This window comes from Melospiza melodia, chromosome 29, assembly GCF_035770615.1.
Source record: "Melospiza melodia melodia isolate bMelMel2 chromosome 29, bMelMel2.pri, whole genome shotgun sequence".
Lineage (NCBI taxonomy): Eukaryota > Metazoa > Chordata > Aves > Passeriformes > Passerellidae > Melospiza > Melospiza melodia.
This window is the reverse complement of record NC_086222.1, coordinates 6,137,170-6,156,142: the sequence shown is the minus strand read 5'-3', so window position 1 is coordinate 6,156,142 and position 18,973 is coordinate 6,137,170. Positions and strand designations below refer to the sequence as shown.

Sequence of the window (18,973 nt, the reverse complement as noted above, 5' to 3'; positions counted from 1 at the left end):
CCAGTGTTCCAGTCTCCCCCCACAGTGCCCCAGCTCCAGTACTCCCATTCTCCCCAGTATCTCCCCAGAGTTCCCAATATCCCCACAGTGCCCCAGCTCCAATATGCCCATTCCCACTGGTCTTCCCCCCATTCCCCCCGGTATGCCCAGTATCCCCCCAGTGTCCCCAGTGCTCCTGGGCCCAGTACGCCCATTCCCCCCGGTATCCCCAGTATCCCCCCAGTGTTCCCAGTGTTCCCAGTAGTCCCATTCCCCCCAGTATCCCCCCAGTATTCCCAATATCTCCCCAGTGTTCGCAATTCCCTTCCCTGTGCATGTGGCGCCCTCTGGCGGCGGGCGGCAGCAGCGCGCACGCGCCCCTGCATTCAGGACAGCGGTGTCCGCACTGGGTTTTGGAGTATGCGCAGTTGGGGCGGTGGGCGGTGCCCGGGGTTTGTGGGCGGTGCCCCGCTATGGGCGTGTCCCGTCGGTGGGCGGGGCGAGCAGCGGCGGGCGGGGCCGCGGCAGTGCGTGTGCGCGGTGCGCGCGGCGCATGCGCGGTGGGCGCGGCCGGGCCGTGTGAGCCGGGCCCGTCCCGCCGTGCGCCCCCGGCCGGCCCCGGTGAGTGCGGGGGGACCGGGGGGCCGGGGGCGGCGTACGGAGACACGCACGGGGGGCACCGCCGGGAACCGCGGCCTTCCCGGCCCGAAACAAACCCCCCGGGGGCGCTGGGCACTGCGGGGGCGGCCCTGAGGGCATTTGAGAGCTGTCCCCTTCGAACACCATGTGGGAGGCTGTGGGAACAGCCCGGGGTAAAGCGCGGGGCTCCGAACTGAGGGGGGCACGCGGAGCCCCGGCAGCCACGGCGGGGTCTGCCTGAGGGTCACCCCTGAGCTGCCAGGGGTGCTGACCCCCGGGTTACCCCCTCAGGGTGCTGACCCCCAGGTCACCCCTCAGGGTGCGGACCCCCAGGTCACCCCTCAGCTGCCAGGGGTGCTGACCCCCGGGTTACCCCGGCTGTGAGGGGTGTGGACCCCCAGGTCACCCCCTCAGGGTTGCAGACCCCCGGGTCACCCCTCAGCCGTGAGGGGTGCAGACCCCCAGGTCACCCCCCCATTCCTGTGGGTGCCCTCCTCGGCACGGTGTTCCTTGACTCGGGTTTTTAGGAGGAAGCTGCCCGTGATTAACTCGGTAACAAATCTGGAGGTCAGTTCTGGTTCCGCAGCTTAGATCCCGGCAGGGTTTGACTCACAATAACCAAAACAAACACGTCTTTAAAATGATTTTAAACTGTTTGCGTCCCGCGGCTGCAGCAGCAGCAGCGCTGCCATGCCGGGGTTGGTGACTTCAGCTGCTCCAGCGCTGCCTGGAGGAACGCGAGGTTTGCGTCCTGCTGGGAAAGCACGAGTTTTGGTAGCTGCTGGTTTCTTTTTGCTTGGTTTCAGAGGCTGATTTTTCTTTCTCTGGTGGTTTCCAAGAGCTGTTCCTCCAGCCCTGGGCTCGCTGGGTCCATTCCCCGGCCTGTTTTAGGGCGGCAATCCTGTTGGCAATCAGCGGGGTGTGCCCGGCCCTGGCATTCCCGGCCAGCCCGATGTCACCGGCTGTGCCCTGTGTGTTCTCTCCGCAGGCTCCTCCGTTTCCCGTCTCTCCAGGATGAGAGAGGCCTGGGCCCGGCTCTCCCCCTCTCCCTGTAGTTGATAGTTTGGGAAGCAGAGGTGATGCTGGAGTCGAGATGGCCGACAGCGTGAGAATCTTCCTTCATGACCTCGTCAGGGTGAGGCTCCTGGGCTGCTCCTGCTGCTTCGGGAGCGCCCTCCCTCCTGTGGCATGGCTTTTCTGCTCTTTCAGTGCAGATTTTGGGAATTAATAAAGGTTGAAAGAGTCTCCCTGGTGTAAGTCTTATAGAGACAGCACTGGCTGAGACATGGGGTGAGTCTGTGCAGGGATTCCTTCCAGGATTTCTGTGTTTGGATAAAATCAGGTGCACAATTGGTGTGCAGCTGGTTCTTGGTGACTTTTCCAAGGAAGGAAAAGGGTCTCCAGGTGTATTTCAACATTGTTGTGTGATGTGTCTATTGCAAAGGGCTCAGTGTTTGCTGCTGAACCTCTGACAAATTTCCTTTGGGCACAAATTAATGAAAAATCACAATAATATCAATAATAACATTGATAATATTGACACACCTCTGTCTCCCTGTGCTGTTTTCCTCTTCTTCCCTGTGTATTGTTATATTTTGTAATCTTATAATTAATAATAATATTAATTATAATATTACAATATATAACAAGACACAAAGTTTATAATATATTTTAATATAGAGTGTACAATATTGTGTATAATTTAATAATAATTACAACAATAATAAATTAATGTCTGTGGCCACAGCAGCTCTGTCCCAGCAGTAAGGTCTGTGTCACCTCATTGTTCCCACCTTGTCTTCCATCATCCAGAGTTAAATGCAGGCTAAAAGCCTCTCATGCTGTGTCACTGAGCAATAACTCATGCTCAGAAATAACTCTGTTTGGGAAACAGACAAAGGTTTGATCAAAGCCCTGTGGCCACAGCCTAAAAGCAGGAGTTGTGTCATTTCCCAGGGCTCCTACACAGCTGTAAGAGCTGCCTGGGCCAGGGATATGAATTTGGGATTGGAATTTATCCTCTTTGGGCAAGAACTCCATGAACCCAACCAGGGTGGTGACACCATCCTGGCTTAGGATTTTTATTTTAAAGGGAAATTGTGACGACCATGGATATGGGATCACCTGGAGCTGGGAATAATGGGACAGGATCCCAGAGGGGTTTGGGTTGGAAGGGATCTTTAAGTCTTTCTTGCTCCATGTCCCACCTTCCACTATCCCAGGGTGCTCCAAGCCCCATCCAGCCTGGCCTTGGGCACTTCCAGGGATGGGACAGCCACAACCTCTCTGGACAAGCCAAGTCCTGAGAGGCAGCTCTGCAAATATGCCAAACATGGAGTAAGGGAAAACTTCTGGGCACTCTTATTAACAGGCTTGCATGGATGTGGCTGGTGGGAGGAAGTTTCTGGGATGAGGACAGATGCTTTTATTAGTGAAGGTATAAGCATCAAACTCACAGCATACACTGAGACTTCACACATCCCAAAGATTGGTGTAATTCCATTTTACTGGCCTCAGAAAGCTGGCAGGGGATGAGGGGCTTCCTGCCAGCCAAGAGATCAGACTCTGATTTTTTGCCAGGGTTTTAAATAGTGCAAATTGGAAGAGAATTGCACCTTTACAGATAAAATTACTGCTGGTCACAGAGATGCTGGGACATGCATTGATTTGGGTCACTGGGCCATGGAACAGAGGTGGTGCTGCTGCTCCAGCTGGGCCCAAGCAGCCAGGGAGTGAGGCCAGCCATGGCACCAGCAGGGTTTGGATGGCCTGGCTCAGCCACATGCCATTGCTCCTCTCTCCTCATGCCCACAGGGAATCAAGGACTCCATCTGGGGCATCTGCACCATCTCCAAGCTGGATGCCCGGATCCAGCAGAAAAGGGAAGAGCAGAGGCGCAGGAGAGCCAACAGTGCCCTCGCCCAGCGGAGGTTTCACATGGAAGAGAAGAAGCAAGAGAAGTGAGTGTGGGTGTGGCTGCTCACAAATGGGGTAATTCCCTTCTCCTCTGGCAGCCAGAGCCAATAAATGGGGAACACGTGGTATGAAACTCCCTTTTTGCACTGTGTCATGGAGCCAGAGCTGTTAGCAGGAGATAAGGAGTCAGGCCTTTTATGTTGTTTGATAATCAGCTTGAATTACCACTGAAAGAATGTGGATTTATAGGTTTCTTTTCCTCCTGAATCCTTGTACTATCTCAGATCCATTGTTGCTGCTGGGATCAGGGAAGAAACAGCAGCTTGGATCCAATGTCCTCATGAGTGTCTCTTTTCCTCAGCCCTGCTGTGTTTTGTGGAGTTTGGAGCTGCAGTGGCTCTGGAAATGCCAGAATTATCCCCATGCAGGAGCAAACAGCATCTGTTCCCATGTCTGACTCCCAGACCATGCCAGGATGTCTCTGCTGCCCTGATGGCACTGGGCTGGCACCTCACACAGAGGTTTTGGGCAGTAATGCACATTCTGAGACATATTTACCAATTATCGTGGCTGAAAGGTGAAAGAAAATTCTCCCATGATCCTGATACATCTCAGGGGTCTCTGCAGCTCCACATCTGGGCTGCCTCTGAAGAAAAATATAATTTTTTGTTGTTGTTGTTTATATAAATAGCTGAATTTTGGTGGTTTTCTTTATAGCAAAATCATTCTGATGTCAAGAGCTGACTGGGAAAGTGCTGCAGAGTCTCACAGAGCTGTTCTTGCATGTCCAAATAGACACCAAAACCATCCTGAGCTGAAACAGCCCCTTCTGAGACCAAAACATGCCCCAGATGTCACAGTTTTATTGTGGCAAGAGTTTGGGGAGAACAAAGCCTGAGATCTACAATATGTGCTTAAAAATCTGGAAGAAAGCTTTGCTTTTCTTCTGTTTCAGTGCAGATTTTGGGAGTTAATAAAAGTTGAAAGAGTCTCCCTGATGTAAGTCTTGTAGAGACTGCACTGGCTGAGACATGGTGTGAATCTGTGCAGGGTTTCCTTCCAGGATTTCTGTGTTTGGATAAAACCAGGTGCACAATTGGTGTGGAGCTGGTTCTTGGTGACTTTTCCAAGGTGTCCAAAATGTGGGGCAGGAGCAGTTGGCCCCTGTGAGGGAGCATTTGTCCAGGTGCTGGGACATTAACACACCTCTCTCCCACAGTGAACCCCGGATAGTGAGCCGCATATTTCAGTGTTGTGCCTGGAATGGAGGTGTCTTCTGGGTATGTGGAGATTCTTATTTATAACAGTTTTTATTTTAAAAACCCTGTGAAAACCCATGTGCTGCTCCAGCCCTCCTAGGCTGTGAGTGGTGGCAGCAGGAATTTTTGGGAACCATCACATTCCCATCCCAATGCTGGATTTTAAGGGATTCACTATGGGATACAGGACCACAGATTTATTCAAGAGACCCACAAATGAAACTCAATCTGCTTTTCCAAGTCTTTGAAACTTCTCTCCTCTTGAACATTCAATTCTTGCTTTGCTATAGCCTGGGATAATGTTTTGCCAATTGGATATTGACATCCTAAAGACATTTCCTCAGCTCTGGCTTGCTGTGCCTGGTTCATAGGGCTGATCCTTAATGGAGCCAACACTTTATAAATCAAATAAGCAAATAAATGGCTTCATTTTCTCATTACACTGGTGCAGAGTATGAGGGATGTGTGATGGTGTTCACAGGGGTCTTAGGATGGGGGAAGAGATGAGAATGTTGACTCCAGGTTTCAGAAGACTTGATTTATTATTTTATATATTATATTAAAACTATACTAAAAGAATAGAAGAAAGGATTTCATCAGAAGGCTAGAAAAAGAATGATAACAAAGGCTTGTGACTGACCAAGACAGTGTGGACAGCTGGGCTGTGATTTGCCATTAATTAGAAACAACCACATGAGACCAATGACAGATGCACCTGTGGCATTCCACAGCAGCAGATAATCATTGTTTACATTTTGTTCCTGAGGCCTCCCAGCTTCTCAGGAGGAAAAGTTCTAAGGAAAGGATTTTTCAGAAAATATCATGGCTACAGGGATGGGCATGGAAATGTCAAAGTGTTCAGCTGTAGATTGTGGCTGCATTTAAACAGAAATCCTTGCTCCTCTCTATTTGTGGGTTGCTGAGGGAGGAGAGGCACATGTGCCTTGGATCTGTAGCCACCACAGGAGCACAAAATGCCCGTGCAGTGCCTCACTGAGGTTCCTTGTTTGTCTTTCCCTGCAGCTGAGTCTCTTCTTGTTCTACCGAGTGTTCATCCCCGTCCTTCAGTCGGTGACGGCGCAGATCATCGGTGGGTGCCTTTCCCCTGGGGGCTCCAGGCTGCTCAGCAGCCCATGGGGTGGATGAGTTCAGGGTCTTTGTCCCATTGAGCTGTTCCTCACACCTCTGTCTCCTTGTGCTGTTTTCCTCTTCTTCCCAGTACCCACCAATCCCATCATTAATTGTCCAGTGGAAAATCAGGGGTGGATCATCCTGCTGTGCTCTTGGGGGTCTTGCCATTTCAAACACATTTGTCTGTGTGTTTTTGCATTTACATAAAAATTAACTGGGTGGAAATGTGCTTTTAAAGACATTAGAGAACTAGAGTCAGGAGAAACTCCCTGTTGGCTGTGCCAGGAAGCATTTGGAGATTCCTACACCAGTTCCTCATGTGTGTCTCTTTGTCTCTCTTCCAAAGGTGACCCTTCCTTACATGGTGATGTCTGGTCCTGGCTGGAATTCATCCTCACCTCCATTTTCAGCGCTCTCTGGGTCCTGCCCCTCTTTGTGCTCAGTAAGGTGGTCAATGCCATCTGGTTTCAGGTGGGTGACAGGAACCTGGGCCCTGCCTTGAGCAAACAGAGGGCGTTTCCTCACTGGGTGGGGCTTGCTCAGGTGGTGTGGGAGCACAGGATGAAATCCTGCCCCAAAACAGGCTCTGGGCATATCCCTGGTGGGCAAAAGCAGCTCAGGAGCATCCCCCTGGGTTTAATTTCCCTGAGGCCCCCATTGCTCTGGAGTTCCTTAGCCTGAAGCCCCTGTCTGTGCTGGCAGGACATCGCAGACCTGGCGTTCGAAGTGTCGGGCAGGAAGCCTCACCCCTTCCCCAGCGTCAGCAAAATCATCGCTGACATGTTGTTCAACCTCCTGCTGCAGGCACTTTTCCTCATCCAGGTGAGACAAACAACCACCCCACAGCTCAAGGGCTGCCCTGCCCCAAATCTGAGCATCCCTCTGTCCTTTTCTGTGCCAGGGAATGATCGTGAGCCTGTTCCCCATCGACCTCATTGGGCAGCTGATCAGCCTCCTCCACATGTCGCTGCTCTACTCGCTCTACTGCTTCGAGTACCGCTGGTTCAACAAAGGTCAGGGAGGCTCCTGCAGGGAAAGGGGGAGTTTGCCTGCACTGAGCATTTCTCTGCTGAAGGAGCATCCAATTGGGGTGTCAGGCTGAGCTCCCATCAGTTTTTATATGGGATGAAGGGTAAATGTAGGCCAGCAGAGTGCTTAGGTGGTAAGAAGGCCAGTGGTGCCTGGTCTGTACCAGCCCCAGTGTGGGCACTGGTGAGGCCTTGTGCTGTGTCCAGTTCTGGGGCCCTCAGGACAAAAAGGACATTGAGGGGCTGGAGCATGTCCAGAGATGGGGAAGAGTGTGGAGCAGCTGGGGGAGCTCAGCCTGAAGAAAAGGAGGCTCAGGGGGGTTACTCTGGTTCTGCACGACTCCCTGACAGGAGGGGACAGCAGAGGGGTTGGGCTCTGCTCCCACAGAACAATTGACAGGATGAGAGGATATGGCTTCAGGCTGTGCTGGGGAGGTTCAGGCTGGACATCAGGGTGAATTTCTTCACTGAAAGGCTGGTCAGGCATTGGAAGGGGCTGCCCAGGGAGGTGGTGCAGTCCCGTCCCTGGAGTTGTTCAGGAGGCGACTGGACGTGGCACTCAGTGCTCTGGTCTGTGGACAAGGTGGGGATTGGTCAAAGGTGGTGACTGGAGGTCCTTTCCAGCCTAAATGGTTCAGTGAAGCTGCAGTGAGGGTGTCTCCTCCCCACGGGTTCATTTCCACGGGATTCTCCTCTTGCAGGAATCGAAATGCACCAACGGTTGTCCAACATCGAGAGGAACTGGCCCTACTACTTCGGCTTTGGCTTGCCCCTGGCATTTCTCACGGCCATGCAGTCCTCCTACATCATCAGGTGGGCGAGCCACTCTGGCCCCTCCTCCTCCTACTGACACCCACTGAGTTCCCCTTATTTAATTGTATTTTATTGTGCTTTTCCCTTGCAGTGGTTGCCTCTTCTCCATCCTTTTCCCTCTCTTCATCATCAGCGCCAACGAAGCCAGGACCCCCGGCAAAACCTAGTGAGTATCCTTCATTTCCAGCCACCCAGTGACCCCTGTCCAGCACCCCAGTGCTCCCCAAAACCCTGCAGGGGTGTTTGGCATCCAGAGCTGACGGACTCTCTTCCCTTTCAGCCACTTCCAGCTCCGTCTCTTCTCCCTGGTGGTTTTCCTCAGCAACAGACTCTTCCACAAGACCGTTTACCTTCAGTCCGCCCTGAGCGGTGCTTCCTCCTCCCCCTCCTCCTCCTCCTCCTCCTCCTCCTCGCCCTCTCCTGCCAAACACGCGGCTGCTCCGGGGCACTGAGCTGCCCCCAGAGCCCGGGGAGGGGGGACCCCACGGGCTCCTCTGCGCCCCCGATCTCCAGGGTCGGGCAGGACCCAGCCTGACCAGGTGTCACTGTCAGCTCTGCGTCTCCCCCTGGAAATATTTTTGGGGGACAAATCTGGGTTTTTAACACCTTTGTGAGTTTCCAGGAGCCGGGTTGTGCCCTGCGCTTGTTTTATAGTGGACTCTTTTGTACGCCTTTCCCGTGCCATGTCCCCGCTCGGGCCGTGGGTCGCCAGCCCGTCACCCGTTTTGCCGTTGTGTCCCTCCCGTGTCTCCCCCGTGTCCGTCGTCCCCCTTCCCGCTCCCTCCATCTCCCCTAACTCAGGTCGTGGGAGGGGGGCGGGCATTTCCGGGAGCTCCCGCTGCCGTCGAGCACAGCGTCCCCGTGCCGTGCATGTACCGTTTCTGTCGGGTCGGGGAAGGAACCGGTGACGTTCAGACCCCTTTGGATATTTCGGGCCGGTTTATCAACTTTTCTCTAGTATTTTCACACTGAAACATTAAACGGAGAGACCACGATTCTCAGCCCTTCTGTTGTGCCGCTCTCGTTCCTGCGGGCGGGGTTCCCGGGCCGGGCTCCCCCCGCGCCCACGGTGGTTCCGCCGCCCACGTGGCCAGACCCGCGGGCTTCCGCTTCCGCCCACGTGACCCGCGCGGCCCCGCCAACCCGGACGGACACGTCACGGCTCCTTCCCCGCCGGCACCGCCCACCTCCCGCTCCACCAATGGAAAGGCGCCGTGCTCCTCACGCGCCGCCCCGCGTCCGATTGAGTTTTCGGCGCTTCGGCCAATGAGCGCGGCCGCTCTTGGAGTGGCGTGCGCGACGACCAATGGGAAGCGAGCGGGGGCGGGGCGCGGGCTGGCGGCGGCGGCAGCAGGGCGGCTGCGCGGGGCGGATGGACGGGCCGGCGGGGCAGCGGTGAGGGACGGGATCGGCACCGGGAGCCGAGCGGGGCCGGGGGAGCTGCGGGCCCTGCGGCCTGCAGGTGCAGGGGTGCCCGGGCTGCGGGGTGTGCGGGGCCTGAGGGGTCACGGCGTGCCCGGGCCTTGGAGGGGCGTGTGGGGAGAGGGAGCGCGGGGGTTGAGGGGTCCCGAGCGTGAGGGCCGAGACCCCGGCGCTGCTCAGGGCCCGGAGCCTGGTGGGGGCAGCGCGGGGTCGGGAGCGCTCCGTGTCAGGGCAGTTCCTGGGGGTGAGGGGTCCCCCCCGAGGGCATCGGGGCAGCCCGGGCAGAGCCGCTGGTGCCCGGAGGCGCCTGCACTGCGCTCCGTTATGGCGGGGCATCCAGGCAATGACCACCGCCGGTGTTTGTACCGGGCAGTGCCCGGCGTGCGCCAGCCGGAATCACTGCTGGGCACTGCCAGGCTTTTCCAGGCCCGGGGTGTTCGGGTTTTAAATCTCAGCCTGTCCCACTGCGTCCTGCTTGGTGTTGTAGCTCAGAGACCTGAACTGCACATTTAGGGACCCGTGATGGGACTGAGCACTGCGAGGGGTTTTCCTGACTGATTGGGCAAGGAACGATTTGAAGAAATCTGAGTGTTTTCAAGGTAGAAAAATGTTAAAGCTGTGATTGTTCAGTAAGTGTGTCACTTCCTCGGTTTGCAACCCCAGGGTTTCTGTGGCTTTTCCTTCCCTCAGGGAAGTCGAATTAAACAGCCTGGTGTGAGCAAAACCAATTTACTGCCCTGGTCTGCATTAACAAACTACTGGGAAATATATATATATATGTATATGTATTTGACATAAGTGATCCAAACTGGCTGTAACCAGGAGCCATTCAGATCTCCTGTGTGTGGGAAAAAACACCCATTTCTTCCATTCTCCAATTTTTTGTGCATTACTTGCAGGTGACGGTTACACTGCAGAGAGCGTCCAGAGGGAGGGCAGGGGTTTGCTCAAGTTAACCCTGTGGTTTTGTTCTGTGCACAGAGAAACAGGCAAGTCCTCTGCCCCGGAGAAGTTCTGGGCTCTGTAAAGGAAGGAAAACCAGCTGGGGTTTGGGGTGACAGCTCAGATCAGGACAGGAGGTGAGAGGTTTGTGGGGGGAGGCACAAGCACCTGGCAGGGGTGAAGGCTGGGCCAGAGGGGGGCATTTAAAATCCAAAGGCTCCTGAAGGCTTTAAAGGCTTTTGATGTTCCTGATTGCGTTTAGGTGTTCAGGGATCCTCAGGCCCTGCATTTGATGTAAGAATGACCAAGCTGGGGTTCCTCCGGCTCTCCTATGAGAAGCAGGACACGCTGCTCAAGCTCCTCATCCTGTCCATGGCAGCTGTCCTGTGTAAGTCTGTGCCCTCAGGGGTGGCTCCTGGTGCAGGAAAACCAAGGGTGACTTCTGAGCTCTGTGTGTTCACTCTGCCCCTTCTCTGTTTGCAGCTTTCTCCACGAGGCTTTTCTCCGTCCTGAGATTTGAAAGTGTCATCCATGAGTTTGACCCGTAAGTGTTGGTTCCTCTTTTCCTGGGGGCCTGTTGGGCTTTTCCTGTTCTGGAGCACACACAATTCAGGTGATGGTGCCAGGCTCAAGTAAATCTCTATTGAAGATGTGGGATTTGGAGGACATGTTTCAGTTCAGCTTGGTTTTTCTCTTCCACACCCAAATTTCCTTGGTACCCAGGGCTCTTGCTGCAGCCCAGATGCAAGAATCACCTGCTGTTGCTTTTCTCATGGGATGTGGTTACTCCTGACTTGGGACAGCAGGAGAGAGAGCTCCTGGCACGATTTGTGTCTGTCCCAAGCTTGTTGCTGATTGAATCAATCCCAAGGGCCAGTGTCACCTTTGTAAACACACTCTTAGTCCCACTGGGAGGAGGAATGAACCTTTGCAGCTGAGGTTTGGGCACACATGGAGCAGCCCCCACAGTGGGCTGTGGCACAGATACCTGTCACTGGCACAGGTGTCACACCCTGTCACCCTTACAGGTACTTCAACTACCGCACCACCCGCTTCCTGGCCGAGGAGGGCTTCTACAAATTCCACAACTGGTTTGATGACCGAGCGTGGTACCCCCTGGGCAGGATCATCGGGGGAACCATTTACCCAGGTAAAGCTTTGCCAAGCTGAAATGCACCTGGGGAGAGGGAAAATCAGGGTGGGGGCTGCTCCATGAGTGCCAGCTTGGGGATGCATCCTTGGCAGCAGCTCCCTCCTGGTGACTCTGGAGCACCCTGATAATGTTTCATTTCCATGCCCAGGCCTGATGATCACATCAGCAGCGATTTACCACGTGCTGCACTTCTTCCACATCACCATCGACATCCGCAACGTCTGCGTGTTCCTGGCTCCCCTCTTCTCCTCCTTCACCACCATTGTGACTTACCACCTCACCAAAGAGCTCAAGGTACAGGGGCCAGCAGGGTGTGCCCCACAGGCTTTGGCTTTCCAGAGGAGTGGGACTGTTTGCCGTTTGGGAGAGCAGCTGGGTCAGAGGTTTGGAGGTGAACACCACACTCCTCAAAACCCCAACTATTGGAAAAAGGCTCCCAATATTCCCAGTTAGATTGTGCCTGGGCCAGTCTGACCCTCGCTGCTGGGCCAAAGGCAGCAACTGCGGTGTATCACCCCAGAGACACCTTGGCTTGCTGGTGGTTGCAGCTGGGCACTGAACAAGTCCAGGCTTGTTAGGAACCCCGTTTACCTCAGGAGGAATGGCTTCAGGCGATGGTGAAGAGAAAAAGGAGAGGATTCTGCTGGAGGGTTTAATGTCCAGAGGTTTATTCCATGGTTACAGAGGTGTGAACGTGAGCAACTGCTCCAACAGAACCCGGCCGCATGGTCTGATCACCTTTTAAGCTCAGGGACAGGGGGAGGGGAGGTACAGGTGAGCCACCAACCAGGTGAGAGGGGCAGGGTCTCAGGGGAAGATGACACCCAGACAGGCCAATGACCTCTGGGCATAGGGGCATCCTTTGAGCTTGACCAAGCACACGAGGCCTTGCTGGAATGTTCAGCCTGATTGACAGGACTCACTCAGCATGGGGGCAAGGGGGAAGGGAGAGAGGCATAGGCACACCTGGGGGAATGACCTGGAAGGCCAAAATGGGACATTACAGCACACCACAACACCCAACCTTCTGGGAAGTGGCAGATCTGTTTGAAAACTTTATTTCCACACATGATTTTTATTCTTTTTAGCAATAAAATCCCTAAACCCAGATGTCTCTTCCCTGGCTGTTTTTCCCAGGATGCAGGGGCAGGACTCCTCGCTGCTGCCATGATTGCTGTTGTGCCTGGATACATCTCTCGCTCTGTTGCTGGCTCCTATGATAACGAAGGTGAGTTTGTGATCCTCAGGGAAGGCTGAGATCAGGTGAGTTCAGTGGAAGGGTAAACCTGAAGGCTGAGTAGAAGCTTAGATGGAGGCAGGACATAAAGTTATAGGGTGGAAGCTATAATTTTTTGAGTCAAAATCAACTGTTAGTTAGACTAGCTTTCTGTTATTCTGCTCGTTCTAACCCACCTTGGATTCATTCCTGTCCTAGCCCTAGTGTAAGGAGGAAGATGAGTAAGGAGGTTCAGGTTAGGGTGGCAGTGGGAGATTGTAGCTGGGTGGCTCATGGTAGTGGGAGGAGTAGGGCAGTCTCTAGGTTGAATAGGAAGAATAGGATGGCTGCTAGGAAGAAGTGGATTGGGTGCTGGAAAGTGGTGCTGGAAGATGCTGCAGATCACAAGAGAGGTCTGTCCTTTCCTGGTGATCCCTGCTGGGTTTGTGCTGAACAAACCTGACCCATCAGAGATCAGAGATGGTTTTTGGCCATGCTGTGCAGCAGAGGGAGTGTCTCCCAGCTCTGGCAGTGGGTTTACTCCAGTATCCCTGTTTGCCAGTCAAAAGGATTTTGTCACCTCCCCAAATTCTGCCTGGAACTGGAGCTACTGTGTGGTTCCTCTGTGCTTTTATCCCTGTTCCAGCAGTGACATGGGGACTGGCAAAGACAGCAATCTCACTGCCACAGCCTGGGGCAGAGGAGGATCCTGGCTCCTGTGCTGCAGCTGGGCTTTTGGGGGCTGTGTAGGAGTTCTCCCAGCTGGTGTGGCTGGAGGAAGCCACGTGAGCTGTTAGACACAAACACCACAGTGTTTCAGTGTACAAACCAGATGTCAAGTGCTTTTCCCAGGCCTGGCTCTTTGTGTGATGGAGCAGCAAAAGCATTTCCAGATCTGTTTTTAATGGTTTGAGTTCTCTGCTGTGCCCCAGAGATGGCATTTACAGCTCTGGCTCCTTCCACAGGTATTGCCATATTCTGCATGCTCTTGACCTACTACATGTGGATCAAAGCTGTCAAAACTGGCTCCATCTATTGGGCAGCCATGTGTGCCCTTGCCTATTTCTACATGGTGAGTGTCCCTTCTCCCAGCTCTGGGGTAACCCTGGCTCTGAGATCCCTCTGGGTGCACTCAGCAGGCAGCCATGGTGTGCTGTTCTGTGGCAGTGTGTCCAGAGAGCTAAAACCTCTATGGAGGTGGGAAGGGAATGGGTCCTTTCTTGCAAAACTAGTGGGTTTTGGATGAGGTGTTCTTAGTAGTGTTGAAAAAATCCATGTTTCTGTCAGTTTTGGAGGATCCTGGCTGGTATTGCTACTGTGTGAAAATCCTGCCTGTAATCCTAGGAAAGCTGAACCTCTGTGTTTCACCTCAGCTCTGCAGCTGTTCAGCCTGGAACTTGTGGTGTGTGTCTGCTTTGTGTCCTGCAGGTCTCCTCGTGGGGTGGCTACGTGTTCCTCATCAACCTCATCCCCCTGCACGTGCTGGTGCTGATGCTCACCGGGCGCTTCTCCCACAGGATCTACGTGGCCTATTGCACAGTCTACTGCCTGGGGACCATCCTCTCCATGCAGATCTCCTTTGTTGGCTTCCAGGTGGGCACCAGCAGGGTTTGAACTCAGGGATGGCTTCTAACAGTGCTGACACCTGGTTTTACTCCTTGCCCTTCATCACTGAGGTTATGAGTGGGTGCTGACTCCTTGTTCCAGCTTCCATTATGCTGATTCCTTGCCACCTTTACAAAATGAGCCTTTGGCTGTGCTGGATGACTTTCAAAGTGTCTAATAACCTTCAAAGCACCTAATAATAACCTTCCCAGCACCATTTGTCTTTCATAAAAATATCTTTGGTTTTGCTGAAGGAAGCACTTATGCTGTGTGTGTCTTGGTATGGCAGGAAACAGGCCTGCCCAGCTCATGTTTTCAAGAGAATCTGGTTAATTTTCTACATGGATTCTTATCAGAATCAAAGCAGATGTAGGAAAAGAGCTCGTGCCAGTCACAGGGAGGGAACATTTGAACATTTTCCTGTGGCTGGCAGAGATTGTGCCAAGCAGTGATTTGTGGAAAAAGCCAGTAATGGCTCCTGTTCATTTATGTCTGACCATGTTCTGCCCCCCTCCCAGCCCGTCCTCTCCTCAGAGCACATGGCTGCCCTTGGAGTCTTCGGCCTGTGCCAGATCCATGCCTTTGTGGACTACCTCCGGAGCAAGCTGAACCCTCAGCAGTTTGAGATCCTCTTCAGGAGTGTCATCTCCCTGGTCGGCTTCGTGCTCCTCTCCGTTGGGGCTGTGCTGATGCTCACAGGTAGCCTGAGGCTGTGGCCATTGCAAGGGTGTTTCACCCTCTTTCCTTGCCTCCCAAGGCATGGAATTTGTCCATCTGAAACTCTGTGTTAATGTGGTGCCAGTGCTGTGAGTCCCTCAAAGGGGGAGGTTGGGACCTGCGTGAATTTGTGCATTAGCAAGGAATATTTAAGCAGCAGCTGTAAGGCAGGAGGGGCAGAGACTCTGGGGACACCAGGCTGGTGCTGCAGATACTGGTTGTTGCTCTGTAGTAGCAAAGAGATGCTAAAGGTAGAGGTTGAGCAGGGAGGAGATTTAACAGTGAAATTGTATTGTATTTCCTTTCCAAAATGGCAGGTTTGAGTAGTAGAGATTCCAAATGAGGTCTGGGATCACTCATTCAGCCTCACGTGTGGTTCCCTGGGAGAGTATGTGTCAACATTTGCTGTTACTCTGCTGCATCCAAAGAGGGTTTGTTTTCTGCACTCTCCTAGGGAAAATCTCCCCATGGACGGGGCGTTTCTATTCCCTGCTGGACCCTTCCTATGCCAAGAACAACATCCCCATCATCGCCTCTGTCTCTGAGCACCAGCCCACCACTTGGTCCTCCTACTACTTTGACCTGCAGCTCCTTGTTTTCATGTTCCCAGGTGAGTTGCTACATCCTGAGTTACTCACCAGAGGGTTTTCCTGCCTCTTGGCTGTGCCAAGCCTTCTGTGTCCTGCTGTGTCCCTCAGTGCCTGGTTTAATTTCATCTCTGAGCTGAACCTGACCTCTTTTTTTTCCCCCCTCACAGTTGGTCTCTACTACTGCTTCAGCAACCTCTCAGATGCCCGTATCTTCATCATCATGTACGGGGTGACCAGCATGTACTTCTCAGCTGTCATGGTGAGGGCTGCGGGCACCAGCACTGCCTCTGAGTGCTCATAACAATTTGATTTGTTTTTCTGAACTTAGTGATGATTCTTTCACCCTGAGGGCTTTTCTCCCTTCCATAAACGTGGTTTTGTTTTGTCCCTCTGCAGTGAGGGAAGGTGAAGTTGCAAAACTCAGTGGTTTGGGTGTGACTGTCTCTGGGGCTAGTGCTGCCTGGTCAGGGTTCCTGATCTCCCAGAGCACCCAGTGCAATCTCAGACAAATTCTCTGGGCTTTGAGGCAGGGAGTGCTGACAAACAGTTGTTGATGAGCCCATTTCCACTCTTCCTGTGGCACCCTGAACACTAAATGTGGTTGAGTTCTGCTGTGGAGGCAGCTACCAGTCCTTGCTTCCACCTAAGATTGCTGAAGTGACCAAAATTTCCCATGTGGGCCAATTTTGAGCATTTCAAGGAATTTCCCTCAGGGGTGTCTGAGATGGTGGCAGCTCCCCACTAAAAACCAACCACAGGTTTATCCCAAGGCTGATATATCCACTGAATTGGTGCTGGATTAGGAATGGCATCCAATTCCCTTGGATTTTTGCTGGATTCCTTCTCCAGCAGTTCTGCTGTTGCCACAGGTGCGTCTCATGCTGGTGCTGGCTCCGGTGATGTGCATCCTGTCTGGCATCGGGGTCTCTCAGGTGTTGTCCACCTACATGAAGAACCTGGATATCAGCCGGCCAGACAAGAAGAGCAAAAAGCAGCAGGACTCCACCTACCCCATTAAAAACGAGGTGAGCACCAGGGGCTGGCTCAGGAACACACCTGGTGCTGATGGGCTGACTGCAGGAGGCTGACGGCCCCGTCCCTCTGGTGCTGAGACCCTGGGTTGTTCCCACAGGTTGCCAGTGGCATGATCCTGGTCATGGCGTTTTTCCTGATCACCTACACCTTCCACTCCACCTGGGTGACCAGTGAGGCCTATTCCTCCCCCTCCATCGTCCTCTCTGCCCGTGGTGGTGATGGCAGCAGGATCATCTTCGATGACTTCCGAGAGGCCTATTACTGGCTGCGGCACAACACGCCGGAGGTGCGGGTGTGACCGTGTTCACAGGGGTCTGGGGATGAGGGGAGAGACCAGGATCTGACTCCATGCTTCAGAAGGCTTGATTTGTTATTTTATGATATATATTATATTGAAACTATACTAAAAGAATAGAAGAAAGGATTTCATCAGAAGGCTGGCTAAGAATGGAAAAAGAAGGAAGATAACAAAAGCTTGTGTCTTGGACAGAGAGTCCGTGATTTGCCATTAATTACAAACAACCACATGAGACCAATCACAGATGCACCTGTTGCATTCCACAGCAGCAGATAACCATTGTTTCCATTTTGTTCCTGAGGCCTCTCAGCTTCTCAGGAGGAAAAATCCTAAGGAAAGGATTTTTCATAAAATGTGTCTGTGACAGTATGGGGTATTGGGGCCTTGGGCACCCCACAATGCCCACTGAGGCACTGATGCCCGGCCATGTTTGGTGCAGGATGCCAAGGTGATGTCCTGGTGGGACTATGGGTACCAGATCACTGCCATGGCCAACCGGACCATCCTGGTGGACAACAACACCTGGAACAACACACACATCTCCCGTGTCGGCCAGGTGGGTCCCTCCCTCCCCCCCTGCCTTTGCCAGCATTTCTGGGCACCACATCAGCACTGGCTGACACCACATCTGTGCTGGTGTCACCCCAGGCCATGGCATCGACGGAGGAGAAAGCCTACGAGATCATGAGGGAGCTGGACGTCAGCTACGTGCTGGTGATCTTTGGTGGCCTCACCGGGTACTCATCGGATGGTGAGATCCTGCTGTGATCCGGGTCAGACCCAGCTGGGGGTGCTGGTGGCAGAATCCCACCTCCAGCTGGGGCTGTGGAGTGAAAACGGGGCCAGAATGCTCCTCTCTGGAGCTCTCCCTCATCTCAACCTTGCTTTTGCCCCCCCCACATCACCTCAACCCTCCCTCCTGGCTCCCCAGCTCAACTTGGCTCCTCATTCTTTTACCTCATCCCAACTTGTTCTTTCACCCCAACGCAACCCCTCGCTCTTGGCCCCCCAAATCAACTCAAGCCCTCATTCTTTGCCCCCCACCTCTCTGCCTTGCAGACATCAACAAGTTCCTATGGATGGTGCGGATCGGGGGCAGCACGGACACGGGCAGGCACATCAAGGAGCACGACTATTACACCCCCACCGGGGAGTTCCGGGTGGACCGCGAGGGCTCCCCGGTGCTGCTCAACTGCCTCATGTACAAGATGTGCTACTACCGCTTCGGCCAGGTCTACACTGAGGCCAGTGAGTCCCTGAGTCACCCTGGGGTGTGGCACAGCTTCTGGGGGACCCCACTGTGCCCTGATATCTCTGGGGAAGATACAGCAGCGCTGCCTGTGCTTTCCTCTCTCCCAGAGCGACCGCCAGGCTACGACCGGGTGAGGAACGCAGAAATCGGCAACAAGGACTTTGAGCTGGACGTGCTGGAGGAGGCGTACACCACAGAGCACTGGCTGGTCCGAATATACAAGGTATGGCACCAGAGCAAGCCCAGACCTGCTCAGTTTGGGAAAAAACCATGGAATTGTACCTAATGAACTTTCTTTACTGCCCAGGTGAAAGATTTGGACAACCGCGGGTTGTCGAGGACGTAGAGGAGCCGGCGCCGGCCGCGCCAGACACCGCACTGACCCAGCCTTGCCTGTGCAGCAGAGATTCGGGGGTTTGCTGGGGGTTCGAGGGGGGCTCTTTCGGGTTTGTTTTATACCGTTTGTAAGCGCAGGCAGCGGCGGGAGCACCCTGCCCGCCCCGTCCTGCCGGCAGTGATTTTTATATACACACGGAGCCGTCGCCAAATCAGGAATTGCGGCTCTCATCGGGGCTGATTGACCAGGAATTGTAAAGAATGCAAATAAATAAAAATCAATTTGATGGGTTTCTCTCTGAATTCTGTCAGAGGGGCGTTGGAGCCGTTTAGCTGATATTAACCGATTTGAATGTAAATACAGGCGGGGGCGTGGCCTGCAATGGGCGCGGGATCCCAGGTGGGGGCGGGGCCTGGCGGGGTGTGGGCGGGGCTTTGTGCGTGCGCGCGCAGGGCGGGGCGGGGCTCGCGGCGGTGGCGGGAAAGGGCGGCGTGGCCGGGCCGCTGCCGGGACCGGGACCGGGATCGCGGCCCGAGCGGGCCCGGGGCCGGGGATGGCGGTGCCCTTCGTGGAGGACTGGGACCTGGTGCAGACGCTGGGCGAAGGCGCCTACGGGGAGTGAGTGCGGCGGGGCCGGGGGG

General features: G+C 54.1%; 2 protein-coding genes across 5 annotated transcripts; both read left to right on the top strand.

Annotated features, from left to right (window-relative positions):
* Nucleotides 1-534: 534 nt before the first annotated feature.
* On the top strand, nucleotides 535-8,769 carry EI24 (EI24 autophagy associated transmembrane protein). The gene is made up of 11 exons (XM_063178408.1): nucleotides 535-600; nucleotides 1,607-1,753; nucleotides 3,433-3,578; nucleotides 4,754-4,814; nucleotides 5,817-5,883; nucleotides 6,271-6,395; nucleotides 6,627-6,746; nucleotides 6,826-6,937; nucleotides 7,654-7,765; nucleotides 7,857-7,931; nucleotides 8,046-8,769. Exons 2-11 carry the CDS (start codon nucleotides 1,712-1,714, stop codon nucleotides 8,215-8,217), a joined length of 1,032 nt encoding a protein of 343 aa, XP_063034478.1. The 5' UTR covers nucleotides 535-600; nucleotides 1,607-1,711; the 3' UTR covers nucleotides 8,218-8,769.
* Nucleotides 8,770-9,097: 328 nt separating this feature from the next.
* Nucleotides 9,098-18,618, top strand: STT3A (STT3 oligosaccharyltransferase complex catalytic subunit A). 4 transcript variants are annotated; one of them, XM_063178343.1, is made up of 19 exons: nucleotides 9,098-9,160; nucleotides 10,169-10,266; nucleotides 10,392-10,517; nucleotides 10,613-10,673; nucleotides 11,158-11,279; nucleotides 11,431-11,576; nucleotides 12,420-12,510; nucleotides 13,464-13,570; nucleotides 13,927-14,091; nucleotides 14,622-14,802; nucleotides 15,275-15,430; nucleotides 15,578-15,669; nucleotides 16,280-16,435; nucleotides 16,543-16,731; nucleotides 17,183-17,299; nucleotides 17,392-17,494; nucleotides 17,803-17,991; nucleotides 18,103-18,218; nucleotides 18,303-18,618. In XM_063178343.1, exons 3-19 carry the CDS (start codon nucleotides 10,430-10,432, stop codon nucleotides 18,339-18,341), a joined length of 2,118 nt encoding a protein of 705 aa, XP_063034413.1. In that variant the 5' UTR covers nucleotides 9,098-9,160; nucleotides 10,169-10,266; nucleotides 10,392-10,429; the 3' UTR covers nucleotides 18,342-18,618. The 4 variants fall into 4 exon arrangements, with proteins under 4 accessions (XP_063034413.1, XP_063034416.1, XP_063034415.1 ...); XM_063178346.1 differs by having other exon boundaries at nucleotides 9,125-9,160; nucleotides 10,087-10,176; XM_063178345.1 differs by lacking the exon at nucleotides 9,098-9,160 and adding an exon at nucleotides 9,204-9,227.
* Nucleotides 18,619-18,973: the final 355 nt, after the last annotated feature.